Source organism: Phoca vitulina, unplaced genomic scaffold, assembly GCF_004348235.1.
Source record: "Phoca vitulina isolate PV1807 unplaced genomic scaffold, GSC_HSeal_1.0 scaffold12, whole genome shotgun sequence".
In the NCBI taxonomy this organism is placed as follows: Eukaryota; Metazoa; Chordata; class Mammalia; order Carnivora; family Phocidae; genus Phoca; species Phoca vitulina.
The window spans coordinates 9,588,283-9,606,278 of record NW_022589715.1 but is presented as its reverse complement, the minus strand read 5'-3'; the positions used below and the strand labels follow the sequence as shown (position 1 = coordinate 9,606,278).

General features: G+C 44.7%; 2 protein-coding genes across 2 annotated transcripts; both read right to left on the bottom strand.

Moving 5' to 3' along the window:
• Nucleotides 1-1,292: 1,292 nt before the first annotated feature.
• Nucleotides 1,293-7,234, bottom strand: ZNF514 (zinc finger protein 514). Its single transcript, XM_032411179.1, has 2 exons — nt 7,214-7,234; nt 1,293-5,196 (listed from the first exon to the last, which is right to left on the bottom strand). The coding sequence occupies exons 1-2, from the start codon at nt 7,232-7,234 to the stop codon at nt 4,189-4,191; spliced, it is 1,029 nt and encodes a 342-aa protein (XP_032267070.1). The 3' UTR covers nt 1,293-4,188.
• Nucleotides 5,488-17,766, bottom strand: LOC116636063 (zinc finger protein 28 homolog). The gene is made up of 6 exons (XM_032410442.1): nt 17,690-17,766; nt 14,672-15,021; nt 13,828-13,920; nt 12,236-12,324; nt 7,737-7,863; nt 5,488-7,396 (listed from the first exon to the last, which is right to left on the bottom strand). The coding sequence occupies exons 2-6, from the start codon at nt 14,772-14,774 to the stop codon at nt 7,305-7,307; spliced, it is 504 nt and encodes a 167-aa protein (XP_032266333.1). The 5' UTR covers nt 14,775-15,021; nt 17,690-17,766; the 3' UTR covers nt 5,488-7,304.
• Between the last annotated feature and the right edge of the window lie 230 nt (nt 17,767-17,996).

Genomic DNA, 17,996 nt, shown 5'->3' with positions numbered 1-17,996 from the left:
AATTGAAGAAGCATTTTCACATTGACTTGAGTGTGTGCTTCTGTCATAAAGAACTTGGTTCATCTTTGTCCTTGATTCCTGGGAGGTAACCCCTAAATCCTTGGAATTTCCTGAGTGATAAGAGTGTCTTTGTTATTCATAGTGGGTCTCTGGGACCACACCTGATAGTTCATGCTAATGAGATGACTCTTGGGATGCCTGGGTAGCTCAGTCAGTTAGGCATCTATCTGCCTTCGGCTCAGGTCATGATCCCGGGGTCCTGGGATCAAGTCCTGCACTGGGCTCCTTGCTCAGCAGGGAGCCTGCTTCTCCCTTTGCCTGTTGCTCCCCCTGCTTGTGCTCTGACAAATAAATAAATCCTTAAAAAAAAAAAAGAAAAGATGACTCTTGGTTGCCCCTGATTTATGCTAATTAGATTCAAGATGGGGGCTGACCAAGTCAGAAGGCTGACCAAGTCAGAAAGACCAATCTTGTGATTAGAGAGTTGGGACTTTGAGCCATGTGGTATCAGCCTGACTTCCAGGAAGGGAAGGGGCACTGGAGATTGAGTTCAACCGTGTGGTCAACCAACTATGACAACATAATGAAACCCCAGTGAAAACTGGACTATGAAGCTCAGGTGAGCTTCCCTAGTTGGCGGTACTCTGCATAGTTACACATTGCTATACCAGCAGGTGATGTGTTCCTGGGGAAGATGAAAGCCTCACATTTGAGATGCTCTCAGACCTCAATCTATGTGCCTCTTCCTTAGGTTGATTTTGATTTGTATCTTTTTGCTATAATAAAGTTATCATAATAAATATAGCCCTTTCCTGAGTTCTGAGATTTGCTCTAGAGAATTATCAAACCTGAAGGAGTAGTGGGAACTCCCAAATTTGTAGCCAGCTGGTCAGAAGAGTAGCATAGGGACCCCCAAATTTGTGGCTGGTGTCTGAAATGAGAGCAGTCTTGGGACTGTACTTTAACCTGTGGAGTTTGGCCTAATTCTGGGTAGTTGATATGAGAATTCATTGTAGTGCTACAAAATAAAATAGCAATGAGTTTTTATGTACACACATACCAACCCACCCCCCAAAGATGGAACAATGTCAATCTATATTTGAATTTGAAAAATAATTACATGAAGCAACATTGTATTTTTTAAGAAAATATTTAATAGGTAGTTTTCTAGAAGGAAAGTTTTTCATCTAGTACAAAAGTGTGAAGTCAGGGGCACCTGGCTGGCTCAGTCAGAAGAGCATGTGACTCTTGATCTTGGGGTTGTGAGTTCAAGCCCCATGTTGGGCATAGAGATTACTTAAATAAATAATATTTTTTAAAATGGGATATATCTATACAGTAAAATATTTTTTTTAAAAAAAGTGTGAAGTCAGAAGCAGTGAGAAAACATGGGCAATACAAGTTTTTCCCAAATTAACACATGGTTAGTAAGCACCTACTGTCTGCTCATTTCTGAGAGGAAGTATGAGAAATTATCTGAAGCAGCTGATAATCTGGTTCAGGAGACAAGAAAGTGGCAAGCTGATAAACAAATGATTTAAATAGATCAAGACAGTAATAAGAACTATCCCAAGACATCTTTCATTTTTAAAAACCTTAAGCAAACACAAATGCTTTTACAATTGCAAATCAGTTAAGATATGACTTCACATCAGTGTTCAAGACAATTCTTCCCTGATGAGAGGGTATTTGAACAGGGTTCTAATTATTAGGCTTCAGAGAAGTGGAGAGGTTATTCCAGGCTGGTGGAACAGGCAGGGGAGTCTGAAGGATGCCTGAGGTATGGCAAGCAAATTAGTTTGTCTGTAATAGAGGTTCTTGTCAGGAGCAGCAGGAGGTTAAGGCAGAGTGGAGCGGGCATTAAATGCCAAATTGAGGAGTGAGGATTTATCTTGTAGGCAGTACAAAGGCTTTCAGACAGGGCAGTGGGTACAGACTGAAGAATGGTTACCATGGCAAAGATACACAAGAAAGATAGATGTTAAGCAAAGATCAGCTACAAAGTTGCAGGTGTCCAGGTATATAAAGTGACTTAGGTTGGGGTTAGAAAAGGGTACTGGGAGAAAAGGTAAGACAGAACAAACCAAGCTATTACTAATATAAGAAATTTGCTATTTCTCTCCTGTGCACTTGGCTCTCTGGAAGGAAATCCCCATGATTTCTAGGTTCCTGGACTGGAATTCTGATCTCAGCTGTCAGATGCCTCCCGTTCATCCTCTCTGCCTGCACCTCTGCCTTAGCCAACCGCTTGGACCCCTAGATTCTGCCTGTCTGCATGGACCCACTTTGAACTGATTCCCTGAAGTCTAGGCTCAGCTTTCTCATCTGGACCTAAAATGCGTGAAGGACTGTCTTTAGTACAAGCTAATCTTTTTAGTCAAGGCTCTCCTGCTCTCTGCTGGCTCCTACTCCTGGCTTCTCCACATAAATTTCAGATGCATCATGATAGGAAATTGAGATCCAGTAAGCTTAGGGTTAACTCTTACAGAAAATAAAGACACGCAGATGGTTTGAAGTTACCAGACAAGATAGGAAAAGTAGTTCAGCAATAGTTGGTATATCTGTATATTTGGTATTTTTTAAAAAAAAATTTTACTGAGGTGTAATTTACATACAATAAATTTCACCCATTTTGTGTGCACAATGCAGTAATTTTTAGTAAATTTACTAAGTTGTTCAACCATCACCATAATCCAGTTTTAGGACATTTGCCCAGTAAGATTCCTTGTAACATTTGCATTTACTCCCAGTTGCCTCTCCCGGCAGCAGGCAACCACTAATCTACTTTGCCTCTGAGGATTTGCCATTTCTGGACATCTACTATAAATGGAATGGTGCCTGGCACCTGGCTTTCACTTAGAATAATGTTTTTGAAGTTTTGATTTTTTTTTCATACAATACCCACATTTTAATGATTTTAATGTTTAAAAAGATTTTATTTCAAAAATCCCAAATCTCGTAGCATAAAGATCTAATAAAAATTGCTTTTTGCTCAAACTTTAAAAATACCACTCCAATGCATGGGGGGTTTTGTACAGGAAGAACTTCAGTCTCTCAATCTCAAAACCACAGCTGTGAACCAGAAGAAAAAGAGGCCCAACCCAGTGCATGGCATTTTCAGATTAGTTTCCTTAGCCCTAAGATAGGGTCTGGCTAAATCAGTGGTGGCTCTCCACCTAGCTCAGCTTCCATTCTCTTCGCCTACACAATAACACCTCTGCTCCCATCAGTAACGGGACAGGGAGGCGAAGCATAGTGCAGATATAGAGAGCCCCCACCAGGTAGAAAACCACCAGATTTGATTTCTCAGATTCCCTTCAGCTCTTGTTTTATGAATCCCAAGTCTGAAAGGAACTTTCCCCACATTCATTAAGTTTCCAGGGTTTCTCTTTGGAGTGAAGCCTCAATGTATGCTGAGGCCTGAACTATACTAGTGGGTTTTCCCAGTTTCACCAAATTCAAAAAGTCACTCTAGGACACATTATCTGATGTGCAAAATGAGTGGAACATCGGCCAAAAGCTTTTCCACATGCATTACATTCCCAGGGCTTCTAACTAGCAGGGTGAGTTCACTGATATTTATAAAGGAAAGAGGTTTGGCTGAAGGCTCTCCCACATTCACTATTTCCATAGTGTTTTTCTCAAGAATAAATTCTCTGATGTTTATTAAGAGATGAGCTCTAATAGAAGGCCTTCCCACATTTATTGCTTTCAAAGGACTTCTCTTTTATATGTGTTCTTGGTGCTTAGTAAGGGAAGAAGTATTACAGATGGCTTTTACCACACTTGAGTTATCTGATATTTATTTACTTACTTACTGAACAGTATGTGACTGAAGGCTGTGTCATACTCATTGCATTGATAAGCCTTCTTGCCAGTAGAAACTGTCTTATGTTGAATAATTTGTGTCCTCTGACAAAAGCCTTTCCAAATCAATCACATTTACTTGGTTTCTCACTAATATGGAACCTCTGGTGTTTGATAAGAGGCGAGGTGTGACTGAAAGCCCACCTTCTCTCTTGACATCGATAGAGCTTCTCTTTAGCATGTACTGTCTGATGTTGAACAAGATAGGTCTTCCAACCAAAAGTCTTCCTACATACATTACACATATAGGATCTCTCTCCAGTGTGTGTCATGTGAATATTGTGTGTATTCCAGCTGAAAGCCTTCCTACATTCACTGAATTCATACGGCTTTTTTTCCAGCATGACTTTTCTGATGTTTAATAAGGGATGCAGTATGAGCAAAGGCTCTCCCACATTCATTACATTTGTAGGGTTTCTCTCCAGTATGAAATCTATAATGTTGAGTGAGAGATGAACTTTGGCTGAAGGCTCTCCCACATTTATTACATTTGTAAGGTTTCTCTCCAGTATGAAATCTATAATGTACGATGAGAGAGGAACTCTGACTGAAGGTTCTCCCGCATTCCCTGCATTCATAGGGCTTTTCTCCAGTATGAGTTCTCTGATGTTTAATAAGAGACGAAGTATGTCCAAAGGCTCTTCCACATTCATTACATTTGTAGGGTTTCTCTCCAGTATGAAATCTATAATGTAAAACAAGAGATGAACTCTGGCTGAAGGCTCTCCCACATTCACTGCATTCATAGGGCTTTTCTCCAGTATGAGTTCTCTGATGTTTAATAAGGGATGAAATATGACCAAAGGCTCTTCTACATTCACTGCATTCATAGGGCTTTTCTCCAGTGTGACATCTCTGGTGGCGCCTAAGTTCTGACTGGAAATGGAAAGACTTCCCACATTCATTACATTTACAAGGTTTCTTTCCTGAATGGGTTCTCTGGGAGTTATTTCTCCCTGAAGTCTGTCTGAATTCTGTATCACATCTGTAGGATCCTTCTCCTATAGGAACACTGTGTTGGTTAACAAGGACTGATCTTAAGCCTAAACTTCTCCCAAATTCACTCCGTTCATGATCTATCTTAAGGGTGGTAGATTTGTGAGTGATTGACATTTCTTTCAGATGTCTCTCCTGGTTTTTTGGATGTATCTCTAATTGGTCATCACAACCATAGGTTACTTTCAGTTTGCAGAAGCAGAGTTCATCTCTGACATGTTTTTCCACTGATGCTATCTGGAGTAATTCTTCTTTGGAAATTCCCTGATTTAGTATTGATTCCTTGGCTTTAGGCCTTTTCTCCCAGTCTGAGGGGGAAAAAAAAAAGACATTCTAGTATTAACTGTTTCATGTGCCCAGAGGAAGTAAAGTCCTATAATGGATGTAAGATAATCAAGTCTTAAAATAATATCTGGGATGGGGGCGCCTGGGTGGCTCAGTCGTTAAGCGTCTGCCTTCGGCTCAGGTCATGATCCCAGGGTCCTGGGATCGAGCCCCGCATCGGGCTCCCCGCTCAGCAGAGAGCCTGCTTCTCCCTCTCCCACTCCCCCTGCTTGTGTTCCCTCTCTCTCTGTGTCTCTGTCAAAAAAATAAATAAAATCTTTAAAAAAAAAATATCTGGGATGTGTAGTTTCTTTCAAGTATAGTGTATATCTGAAGAAGGTTTTGGAGTTATCAAGAAGTGATAAACAAGTGAATGGAGATTAGGAAAACCTGAAAAAATAGTGATTAGATTCCAGTACACAAGGTAAGTCCAAAGATCATAAAGATGAGAAGAGGGTAGGAAGATGTCCTCCACAAAGTCCCCTCAGCCCCTCAGTAATATATTACTGTATATAATTGTGATAGGCAAAATAATCCCCCCCCAAAGACATCCATGCCCTAATCCCAAGAACTTGTAAATATGTTACCTTATATGGCAAAAGGGACTTTGCAGATGGGATTAAGGGCCCAGACCTTTAGATGGGTATATTATCCTGGATTATTAAGATGGGCCCAATCTAATCACATGAGTCCTTAAAATCAGAGAACATTTCCTGGCTGGGTCAGAGAGATGTGTGAGAAGGACTCAGCCCACCATTTCTGGCTTTGAAGGTGGAGGAAGGGCACCATGAGCCAAGGAATGTAGCAGTCTCTAGAAGCTGGAAACATTCCTCAGTTGACAGCCAGCAAGAAAACAAGGATCTTAGTTTCACAGCTGCAAGAATTGGTTCTGCCAACAATTCAAATGCCAGAAAACAGAATCTGCCCTAGCAACTCCAGAAAGGAACACACCTCTCCTGACATCTTTTGTGAGACCCATGCCAGACTTCTGACCTATGAACTATTAATAAACTTGTGTTGTTTAAAGTCATTAAGTTTGTATTCATTTGTTTCAGCAATAATAGAAAACTAATACAATAATAATAACACTTCTGAAGAGGTAAATGATTAGTGATGCCAGTGCTCCCAGAAGCCAGATTCTGAGTCAGTTAGGTCTTATGTGACCCCTGGAGATCTGGATGTTTAACAAGCTCCCTGAGAGATTCTGAAACACAGCCATGTTTGTAGAGCACTGTCAACAGACAGGTATTTAAGACTAGATCCAGAGGTCACACCCTTGTTCCCATTCTAGAAGGAAAAAAGATCAAGGAAATATTAATATAGCAGAGATCAGCAACTTCCCTCTCTGTTCTCTATTCTAGGCTCCTTTAATGAGGCCCAGCCTGTGCTCTCAGGATTTGAGCACTGATTTCCTGAGATTTACCTCTGACCCAGGCTATGATTCTACCTCACAGATGGACATTGGCACAGACTGTCACCTTCCTCCATTGTGCCTGGGCTACACAAGGCAGGCAGGAGAGCTTGAGTCCAGAATTCTGCTCCAAGAGGTGAAGCCTGTCAGGTACTCTCAAGTTACCTAGGAATACATGGTCTCAAAGAGATGACATCAACAGACAGCAAGGAGAAATTTTTGCTCCTGGAACCACCTCTGTTGAAGCTCAGCTTAATCAAGCTTGAAGTGTCTTCACCTTGATCTTGACATCTGTCTGTCCTGGCCTGTAACTCTTTAATTTCTAGGCTACTCTACTGTTTGGTCTCTCACTAACTCTCTTAGCCTTGCTGATATAGGATAGCCTGGCCATTTACAACTGTCAATCTTTAGATTCCATCCAACAATGACCATATGACATCTAGTGATGCTGAGTGGCACCAAGAACCCAGAAGGGGTGAGCAGAGATGGGTACCAAAGGAAGTGTAAATGCTAGAGAAGAAAATGAGCATCTCTTCTTCTGACACCAGATATAATTACAAAAGCCTAAGAGTATTCAAAATGTTGCAGTGGAGGGCTCCTGACAAGTGGTCTTACCTTCTCAAAGGAAAGCCCCATGACCAAGGGTTCAGGGCAATTTCTCACCCATGGCTGGTCCTTATTATGTGTGATGCTGCTTAGGTCTCACTCACTCACCTGTTGAGATTTCTCCCTCTAACACATAGGGCTCTTTCCCTTCCTCCATCTGGGAGATCACATATGGTTTAGACACCGGAAGCCCTGATGGTAGAGAAAAAAGGATCATGACTATGTATGTTAGAGGCCAAGGCTTTGGCCCTAGGTCTTTCTGGGGGAGACCAGAGTGTAGATGTGGAGAGCCTCCAAAGAATAGGCACCGTAAAATATTAGGATCAGAATCATGAAACTTCTTATTACAATTTCATATGGAGCAGGACTTTTCCTAGGAATGAGAACCCCAAAGACAATGTAAATGTCTGATTCCATAACCCCAGGCCAAAACTCAGCGAACAGGTCTAGAAACCCCAAGCTTTTAAACACAATGAAATAAAGATGGCAGGCCTGACAGGCAGGCTTTGGGCTTTGGAGGAGCTGAGCTCACCCAGAGAGGCCAGGTTCTTGAAGTTCTCCAGCATCACTGCCCTGTATAGGTCCTTTTGAGCGGGGTCCAACTGCCCCCATTCCCACTGGGTGAATTCCACAGCTACATCCTCAAATGTCATCAGATCCTGAAACACAGAAGACACTCTTGTACCCTCAGGGAGCACACTCTTATACCCTCAGGGAGCACACTAACAGCCCCGGGGGGAAGAGTGGGTGGATCTCTGAGTAGAACCTTAGGATGTAGAAGGGATTCCAAGAGTTTCTAGCTATCCCAATGCCCAGTTTTGGGTTTGTCATCCCAAAAATATTTTAAGCTACTCCAGGGATTGTATTATCCTTACTACTTGGTATCCTACCCAATGCCCACTTTTGTCAGTATCACGCTGCTCAGAAATACAATCAGGATCTCAAGAGAATCAGGCCTACAGAGACATTCTGCTTAGGTAAGGGAGATAAATGCAATCCATTTCCTCAATCTTCAACATTTAATTAGAATCAACTAGAAGTAACAGGCTAATATGTTTTGCATTTTTTTAAAGATTTATTTACTTATTTGAGAGAGAGCATGAGTGAGTGTGGGAGGGGCAGAGTGAGAGAGAGAGAGAAACTCCAGCAGACTCCTCACTGAGCCTGGAGCCTGACGTGGGGCTCAATCCCAAGACCCCAAGATCATGACCTGAGCCCAAACCAAGAGTTGGGCACTTAACCAACTGTGCCATCCAGAGGCCCTTGTTTTGCATTCTCAAATGCACTAGTATCAATAGTCTCCAACTATTTTTGAAACTTGTGGCCTATGATTTTAAAGACAATTTTTACTAAGTCCAAACCAAATAATTTGGGATTTATAATAATTTATCACCACCACCACCACACAGTTCAGTGAAAGTATATCAAATGGCCTTATAATGAATCAGTAAGTCTTTTGTGAGTTTGATTACCACGAATCCTCTCGCCCAAAGCCTAATCACTTTTCAATTCCTACTCATTCAATTCCTGAATGTGCAAAACTGACAGTGAGACTCTGAATCCCAGGTCCCCACAAGGTACAACCATTCTGTGGGTCCCACCAGGACTATCCTGTCATCCTCTATAACAGCAATTAGAACACCTCCCATTTGACTTACACTGTACAATAATCCACATACCATGAACTAAAATGCAGATAAATGAAGACAGTATAAACTCCTGCTACTTTTCCCAAAATATGTTTAGAAATCAAATCCTATTTAGGCATTGATTTCATAGAATAAGTCAAAGTAGAATTTTACATTAACATGAAAGTCAGTCCAAAATAATCAAATATGGAAAACTCACTACTATAGTAACCTCTTGTGATAGATTATATTATTTGTTCAGAATATTCACTGGCTCTCCCTACAGGATTGAGTTCCCTGCCCCACTGACCCAGGTGTAGTCAAATAATCTGCTTTTGCAAATGGAATATAAAACAGGTAATGCAGGCAAGATATAGACCTTTGTTGGTATAAGTCTTAGGGTTTGCTGTTATTACAGCATAACTAGCCTAAAATGACTCATTAAAAAGCTGTACTTAATGTAGAGTTCTGCCATAACAAAAAGCCTAAAATTTGTGACTTTGGCTTCAGGGCCGGGTAGTAAAGAAACTTATTGGTGAAATGGCAACCCATGTAATTTGGTGGTGAACTGTGTGCTAAAACTGTTGTCTGTAATAACTGAAAAGATGAACAATGTAAGCATGAACTTGTGATGTTACAAGAAGAGGCTGGAACATCAGTAGTGTGAGTTGGTTGTTACTGGCAGAATTTGACAAAATATTACAAGAAAAAAAATGAGCTCAAGAGTTTGCCAGTTTGCAAAATAAAAATGGAAGGCAAAAGAAAGTGTCCAGAAATTCCAGGACTTGCAGAGTTAAGAGATTTAACCACTTCTCATTTCCAACAGGTCAAGACAATATAGATAAGGCTTTTGCATGACAGAGGATGATTAAAACTCAACCTTAGGGAAGGACCAAATCATGAGTGTGGTAGTCAAACCTTTTGTTTAAACCTCTGAATAATTCCAGATGGCTCCCAGTAAATCTTTCAGGGCCACTGAATTGCTTAGTGACTAAAACAATGGCTGTCCCAAGAAAACCCCCAGAGCTCCACAATTAAGCCTAAAAAGAGGGGCATATTTAAAAAAGAACTGTGGGTAAAATTGCTGACACATGGAAGTGACAGAAAACAGATACATTAAAAGCTGATGACATTTTGAGAGTTACACTGAACGTCCATGACTTGAAAAAATCCTTGGACATATCAACCTACTCAGGCAGGATGAAAAAGCTGGTTAGCCCTCAAGTGAGTTTCTTCTCCAATATCATTTCCTATGTGACCAAGGAGGATACTGCAAAAGGAACTTGGGAGGCAGAGCCAAGAGCTAAGGAAAACGGGACTGAGGAGCTCCACCCACAGAGCAGAACAAGGACATAACCAAAAGACTTCCCAGTCCCAAGATCGGTGGTTCTCACCAAGTCTGCCAAGTGTAATTTCATAGCTGTTACAGATCTGAGACTGCTGGGCTCCTCCCATGCTTCCCTGTTCTGAATAGGGGTGCTTACTGTGGTTATCCTGTCTCCATTGTTCCACTGTACGTTGGATATATGGATTCAGGCAATTTGTCCTTTTAGTTCATAGATCTCCAGATCCAGAGGAGAAACATCCAGACCTAATGTTGAGGCCATCACCCCATCCAGGACTCTGATCTTGATGTTCCTACTAGAGAACTAAATGGAGTTCTGGGGCTATCTTTTGGGGAGAGAATTTGTGTGGAGGGAGGGAAGTGAATATTTGTAAGAAAACAGACAGTGGTAGACTCATTTGTTCAAAATATTCATTGCCCCTCCCCTGGCACCCCTCACTATGGGAGGCTTGTATTTCCCACCTCACTGACTTTAGGCTTGGCCACATGACTTGCTTTGGCCAGTGGACTGTGGGCAGAAGCAACACATGTCCTTTCTGGGCAGAAGCCAGAAGAACCATCTCCTCGTTCTGACATTACACTTTTCCCTGCCACATAATATATCCCAGACAGGATTCAGCCTGAATCCCAGAGCAAAGAGGGTCTGGAGCAGTCACAGCCAGTCCACTACTGATATGTAACAGAGAAGAAATACACCTTTGTTAACTATAAGCCGTTGAGATCTACAGGCCATTGTTACCACAGCATAACTAGATTAAGCTCTCTGATGTACCTCTGAATGTGTACATCAAGGCCAAAGAGGTTTAAACTCTATTTATTATTCTACTAGCTATTTGTGAGACTTCCCTATTGGTGGGGGTTTCCCCCATTGGCTAGAAAATTAAACACAATGTCTATCATTAAGCTAGAATACATGAAACTATCATCTAGGTAGTACCAAGATAGTACCATCTTGGCATCCATGCTAGGAAACAATGTAGGCTTGCATCTACAGCCCTCCACTTGCTTCTCCAGCCTACTACAGCCAAACCTGAATCCACTTCTGGAGTCAGTCATTATTACCCCCTCTACCCCCATCACAACTGAAGCTGACAAAGACTAAGCAGTTACCATTTGCCAGAAGACTCCAGCAACAATATGAGGTAGTTGCATTACTGAGTGGTTAAGATCTTAGAGCCAGACAACCTGGATCTGAAACTAAAATGCCTTCCTTATGAGCTAGATAACCATGAACAAGTTACTTTCTCTCTCTGTGCCTTGGCTTTCTCATTTGCCTCTCTGTGCCTCAGTTGCCATTCCTCAAAATGAGAATGTTTGAAAGATGAAAAGAGTTAGTTTAAGTAAATTGTGTAGAATAGTTCCTGATACATATTTATTTCTCAGTACATTGGCTATTACTACTTTCATCATTATCATTAACATGATTACCATCCTCATTTTACAGTTGGCAAAGCCAATGCATAGAGAAGTTAGGTGAGTCTTCCAGCCAGGAAGTAGTGAGTTAAGTCTATCTCCTCACTAATCCCAGGAAGGTAACATCTGAACAGGGACATAGCTTCAAATGGCCTCCCCACCTGTCCATACCCTCAGAACCTCTTTGCCCCTCTTCTCCATGAGCCTTCCCCAACCTCTCCAGCACAGGCTGATTTTCCTTTTACTAAACCGTGAAGGAAAGGCCTATCTGTGCCACTCCCATCTGTCATTAAATCATGCACATCCTCACTGTGACTGGGGCTGCATCCTCCGTACCAGAGTCCTTCCCTTTCTGTGATAGTGACACTCTTTCAAGGCCAGGGCTCTCTCACATTACTTGGTACTCACTGCAGTGCTCATGACAGAAATAAACCAAAGGATCTGAGTGAGTGCATACTGAACAGAGAGGAGAGGGGCCCTGGAAAGGGGCAGGGAGGCCAGCATCCACCTTGATGGGCTCAACCTCCTGCAGAGCAGGGATTGGGGTCAGTTCCCTTTGGCGTTGAACAGAGGCTCCAGAGAAAAGGAGGCAAAGACATCCGTAGTTTAGTCATTTGAGGAAAAATGAAGAGAACCCCAACTCACCTGGAGCCTGGCTTTCAGGAATAAACTGGTTGTTCCCTTTTCTCCTGGGTATCTCTCTGGAGGAAGAGCACAGTCCTGAGAGGGGAGAACTAAGAAGGTAAAAGGAGCCATAAGGAAGGCTAACCCCATGGCCTTTGCAGCTCCCAGACTCCCCATGCTGGAGATTCTGAAGAGTCAGTGTGTCACCTCCACGGTTCTGGGGACAGAGCTGGGTCAAAGGGAGCTGAGGGGCAGCCTCTAGCTATCCCACACGAGAGAGAAGTACACAACCCCCCCCCCCCCCACTTCCTGTCCAAAGGCCACACAGCAGGTTGCAGGTAACTGAAGTATCACCATAGCCTGGCCACTCCACTGGACAGTTATTTACTGGGTATCCAATATATAGGTCCTTCTAGGCCTTTTAAAAATATAAACATGGAGAAGGCTTTCAAGGAACTTTAAATCTAGCCTGCGGTATGACAGGTTAAGCATACCAAACAAGGCCCAGGGCAAGGCCGCAGAGGGATACTGACTTTAAGGGAAAGAAGTCACACCTTTCCCCTCATCCTTGGGAAGCCAGCTCAAAGGTCAGTTCTTCCTGAGAAGTTCCCAAGCATCATTAGGTCTCTGCAAGCATACTTTGCAAGTCCCTCTATGATAGGGTTTTGTATCTGTTTTTAAAGCCTGAAAACAAACAAAAAACTAACCCCAACCATACCAGAGAAGTGGTCATAGCTAACAACAACAAAAGCATGAAAGTGGCAAGCAGCATGGTATAGTATAGGTCAGCACTTCTCCAACTTCAATGTGTGTATAGATTCCTGAGGATCTTTTTAAACAGACTCTGATTCAGTGGATGTAGGATAGGGCCTGAGAGTCTGCATTTCTAAAGAGTTTCGAGATGATTCCTGTGCTGATGGTCTACAGAACACAAGGCATAAAGGAATACAGAAGGGGTGACAGTCCCAGAGATTTGGCCCAGCTCTGCCATTGGCCAGTCTTATGACCTTGAGCATTTGCATTGAAGAATGAAAAGTCAAATTAAAATGCCCATTGGTGAAGGACAGGAGACTCTAAATTTACAAAGGAATGGCTTAAAACCTCCTGGGTCACCTGGATTGCCTCCTCCCAAACACTAGTGAAAGGGTGGCTAGAGGAGGTGCCCCCCATGTACACTGCTAATCTTGTATACAGTTGAGCTAGACGAGCTAGAGGAATCTTATTAGTTAATGAAGCAATAAAGGAAATGGTGGCAAGGCTCGAAATGGCCCCACTGCCCCCTGATCTCTGGCCAAGGACCACTCCCCCACAGGTTTGTTTATTGTTTACCCTCTCCCTTCCACACAGGAAGAGATCCTTTCCCGCCCGCCCCGCTCTCCTCTGGCCTTTTCGGAAGTCTTCCGTGGCCATCCCCTCCACTTCTACCATGGCGTCTGGATACTGGGACTCCATGCTCCTGGGCCTGGCAAATTAGGAAATGCCACAGGGAAGACGGTTGCAGGCTCTGCCCCATCAGTGGATTCCCCGGCTTCTTCCTAGGGTCGTCCTCCTCCTCGGCCCACTACTAACTCCCCAGAAGGGCTTCTGGTCCTCTGCACCCTCGAGAGCCAAACCTGATGCTGTGGAGTCCATAGCTGGGGCTAAGGGGCGACGTCCTTTCACTAGGTCCAATTCACTGTCCTGCGGCCGCAGCCCTGTGGTCCTCCCTACAGTTCAGGGAGCAGGGAGTAAGCTGGTAAGCTGGGTAACATCGGGCATTCCCACTCCGCGCGGTGACGCCCAGCCGACCCGCAGGGACCAGAGCAGGGCTATCAAACCCGGACTCCCGCCCGGGCGTGAAGCGCTGCCGCCCGGGGCGGAGCGGTTCCCCCGCTTTCAGGCGCGCTCTCAGACCCCTCACGAGCCGGGCCTGGGCGCACTAGCTCCGCTCCGCCGCCCTTCTGGGACCAGGCTCCGGAACCCAGTTCCCACGCAGACCCACACGCACAGTGACGACTACACCACCAGGCGGAAAGGCCGTAGCCGCGCCTGCGACCTTGGTGGCCAGTGCTCCTCCAAGGCCCTAAGACAGCAGGGATTCGGGGGAGAGCCGCACAGGGACACGGACCGGCCCTGCAACTCTTTCCCCTAGCTCCAAGGCCCCGTAGCCCCTCGCAGGCGGGCAGGCGGAGGAGCACTCCCAACTCTGTCACGGACTGGGGCGCGGTGCCCGGGACAGGCCTGCGCGCCGGAAGTCGCCGAACCCACAAAGAGTAAAGGCCACCACTGCCCCAGCCCCTGAGCCAAGACCCGTCCCGAGCCTGCGCAGACGGGCCGCCGCAGGGGGGTCAACCCAGCGAGCGTCCGGGGCGGGTCCGCGGGGCGGGGCGAGCGGCGCCTGCGCCCTGGGGGCCGGAGCGAACGATCTTGGGCGTGCGGGCCCGGAGTGCCCCGGAAGCCGCACAGTGCGCCACTGACCTGGGTGTAGGGTTTCCCGTGCTCTCACCACCGGCTGGGAACTGGGAGCAACTTCCATCTTAGGCTCGATAGCCGGGTTTGGGGCTGTCCAACCAGAAACCATTGGAAATTTGTTAAAAAGAGAAGCCTGGGCCCTACCCTGAATCTGCCCAATAAGGATTTCCAGGAGACTCTCTGGGCGTATCTCCTACGGAATGTCCAGGAGATCCAGATGGCTCATTGCTATTCTACAGGCCGTCCCGTGCCTCTCCGCCTTCCTCCCACTGCTCCATGTTCTGAGTGCAGCGAAGGGTCAACGAAGAAACGACTATGGACTCCTTCCTGCTCCAGAAACGAGTATCATCTGGGACCTGAAAGAAATGTAGAAAAGTTTGAATATTAAAACGATGGCTCTCAGAGGCAGTCCTCAGCCAGAGAGGGGACTTGTGAGGACTGAGAATGGTTTATAGACCCTATCTAGGCGTTCAGGGACAACCCATTGAGTCAGGGCAAAAAAACACCATTTTCCCCTCTTGCTTTTTCAATCTGTGTCACTTTTTGCCAGCACTCATGGTGGCACACATGGCCAGGATGGCAGAGCAAGTGCCCAACAAGCAAGCCCTCTTCCTCAGGGGTTGGGGAGGGGGCTAGCAGGTGGGACGGAGGTGCTGCCAGGGAACCATGGCTGGCCCAGGAGTTTCTCTTCCCTTCTGTGCTCTGGAACCAAGAAGGTGAAGGGATGGACAAATGAGAAAAAAATGTCATCTCATTGGTGACTTAGCACAACTAGATAGAAATGGAACTGCTCAGATTATCTTGAGGGGTGCCATCTGTCCCTGATGTGCCTTTTGGCATTGGCCTGCTACAGTGTCTGAAATTTTGGTCCTCTTAAATTCAGGACAGAGTGTGATAACAGAGGCCTATGTCACAATGCATATTTGTTACCCAGGAGAGTTAATCAATAGCTTAACAAGGATGTCCCCTCTTCCAGAGTGCTCTCATGTGCTACTTGATGTCAATTACGGTTAGGGTAGCTCTGGTTCCCAGCAACCTGGTAAGTTTGTGCATTACCCCAACATTCCCTTTTGCTGCTCCTTTGTAGTCAAACATTTCTCCCATTCCAACCTAGTGTGACCACTGATTTATCCCTATAGTTTAGCCTTTTCCGGAATGTCATATACAGGATTATACAGTATGTAACCTTTTGAGAGTGGCTTTTATCACTCAGCATAAAGCCCTTGAGATCCGTCTGTGTTGCATGGGGATCAATAGTTCATTCCTTTGTACTCTTGACTCCAGCTGTCTTGTAAGGAAGATTGTCCTAAGGAGCTATTCAGCACATCCATTTACATCCTATTTACCAGAACACTTGACCACATCCAGCTGCAGAGAAATGTACTCTTTAAATATGTGCCTGGCTAAAATTCTACTACCATGGAAGATGGACAGAAAAAACGGGAAACAGATTTTAGTAACAATATTGATAAACTATAGTTTACCCAGAGGAAGAGCAGGTAGCAAGAGCATCTCAAAGTCAAATTAGCCTGAGGGAGATGGCTCACCCTATTTTAAGCTAATTCTAAAAAACAAAAATGTGAAGGTGCTTTTGTAAGGCAGAACTGAAGCACAGATTGTTTTCTATAGGTCCCAGGTGTGCTCAGGCATCCATCATCACACAACCTCCAACTTTCCTGGGTTGGGAGCCCCATAGTAAAAACAGAAACTGTTCACAATTAGGGCTCAGGAATATGCAGTCATTGAGGGTGGACTAAAGATGCCCCAATGGTGGCCATTTTGAAAGAAGGTATTCCAAAAACAAAAACAGAAGTAGAAAGCCATTCCAATCTGGAATCAGACCTGGGTATTAAAAGCAGCAGTGTTTTTCAGGTATAGTGTGAAATTGTGCCTGAATATTTCTCTCCCACCCCATCACCCAGCTTCTGATCATACGCAATTTCCACTCAGTATTAAGGCTAAATAAATTAAAAACAACAACAACAACACACAGGAGGGAAGAGCAAGAAAAATATGACTTCAATCAAGTCCTAATCCTGGAAGGTCCAAACCCTTACTACAGTACAAAACCATCCCCAATCCGGCGCCAAATTATGGTTGTCAGCCCCTAAATACCCCCTGACCATTCATCTTGCTACAAATTTTTCGCACTTTTATCCCCTAGTCTGTATCTTTGCAGGTGCTATTCTCTCTGCATAGATTGCACTTTGTTGTTGTTGTTTTTTAAGATTTTATTTATTTATTTGGGGGTGGCAGAGGGAGAGAGAATCCCAGGCAGAGTCCACCCTGAGCATGGAGCCCAACTTGGGCTTCGATCTCAGGACCCTGAGATCATGACCTGAGCCCAAATCAAGAGTCCGAATCTTAACCAACTGAGCCACCCAGGTGCCCCTTCTTTCTTCTTAATATTCTTTTTCAAGTGGACCACTTACAAGACTGTAACTGTCATGGGCCTTTTCTAACTTTCTCAGCCATAGTTAACTGCTTCCCGGTTGTACTCCCCTAGTGTCTCGGACGTGACATTTGGACATACTGCATTGTGTTGTAATACTTTTACATTCTGGTTTTTCCTTTGGACCATGGTTCGTTTGGGGCAGTAACTGTGTCTTATTTATATCTGTAACAATGCCTTGCCTATGGTAGTCATTACAGGTTTTTTGAATGGAAGTGTAGACTTGTTCCTGAAGTCTATTTTATCATATTCTTGTAATCTCCAGTCTTCTCTGAAGCTCTAGCTCAGTGGTTCTCAGCTCTAGCAGCACATTAGAATCACCTGAAGATCTTTGTAACTCTCTCTCCTCAGAGTGGACCCCACGTATCAATGTGTCCAAAGCTTTTCAGGTGATTCCGACATGCAGCCAAGGATGAGAATCCCCACGATGTCTCCAACTAGGGAGGGCCCTTCCCGCAATACCAAGGCAGGCGGACTGGTGTGCGCTCAAACTGTCGGTAATCTGCCGGCTGCCCAGTTAAACAGATGTGTATCCTGGGCTTTCCTCTTCCGGCGCAAAAATGTACACGTACCCTGCCTCAGGCCCAGCCTCGTCCTAGAACCGAATTCTGCGTTTCTCCGGCCCCAATTTCAGAACCAAATCCCTGAAAGTGGACAAGCTGAAGGAGAAAAAAGGCCTCTTCAAAGTGCCAGGAGACTCGTCGTTTTCGGTCTTTCGGGCGGTGAAAACCAAGGGTACGGACCGGCCCCAAAGATCAGACACATTTCCTTCGGACGGCCCTTCCATCGGAGGACTGGAGGGACGTGACATCACACGTAGGCAGTACTTCCAGGGTCCGATAAGTCTCCCATACATCCACCAACGTTCCCTCACCCGGC

Excerpts from the sequence above, each read along its gene's own strand:
- LOC116636063 (XM_032410442.1), bottom strand. The coding sequence starts at position 14,774 with ATGGTTTCTGGTTGGACAGCCCCAAACCCGGCTATCGAGCCTAAGATG. Across the intron at positions 13,921-14,671 it reads ACGGGAAACCCTACACCCAG|GGAGGACCACAGGGCTGCGG; the intron begins GTCAGTGGCGCA and ends CCTGAACTGTAG. Across the intron at positions 7,864-12,235 it reads TCCTGAAAGCCAGGCTCCAG|GATCTGATGACATTTGAGGA; the intron begins GTGAGTTGGGGT and ends TCTGTGTTTCAG.
- ZNF514 (XM_032411179.1), bottom strand. The coding sequence starts at position 7,234 with ATGGGGCTTTCCTTTGAGAAG. Across the intron at positions 5,197-7,213 it reads TGGGGCTTTCCTTTGAGAAG|AATGTCTTTTTTTTTTCCCC; the intron begins GTAAGACCACTT and ends AGTTAATACTAG.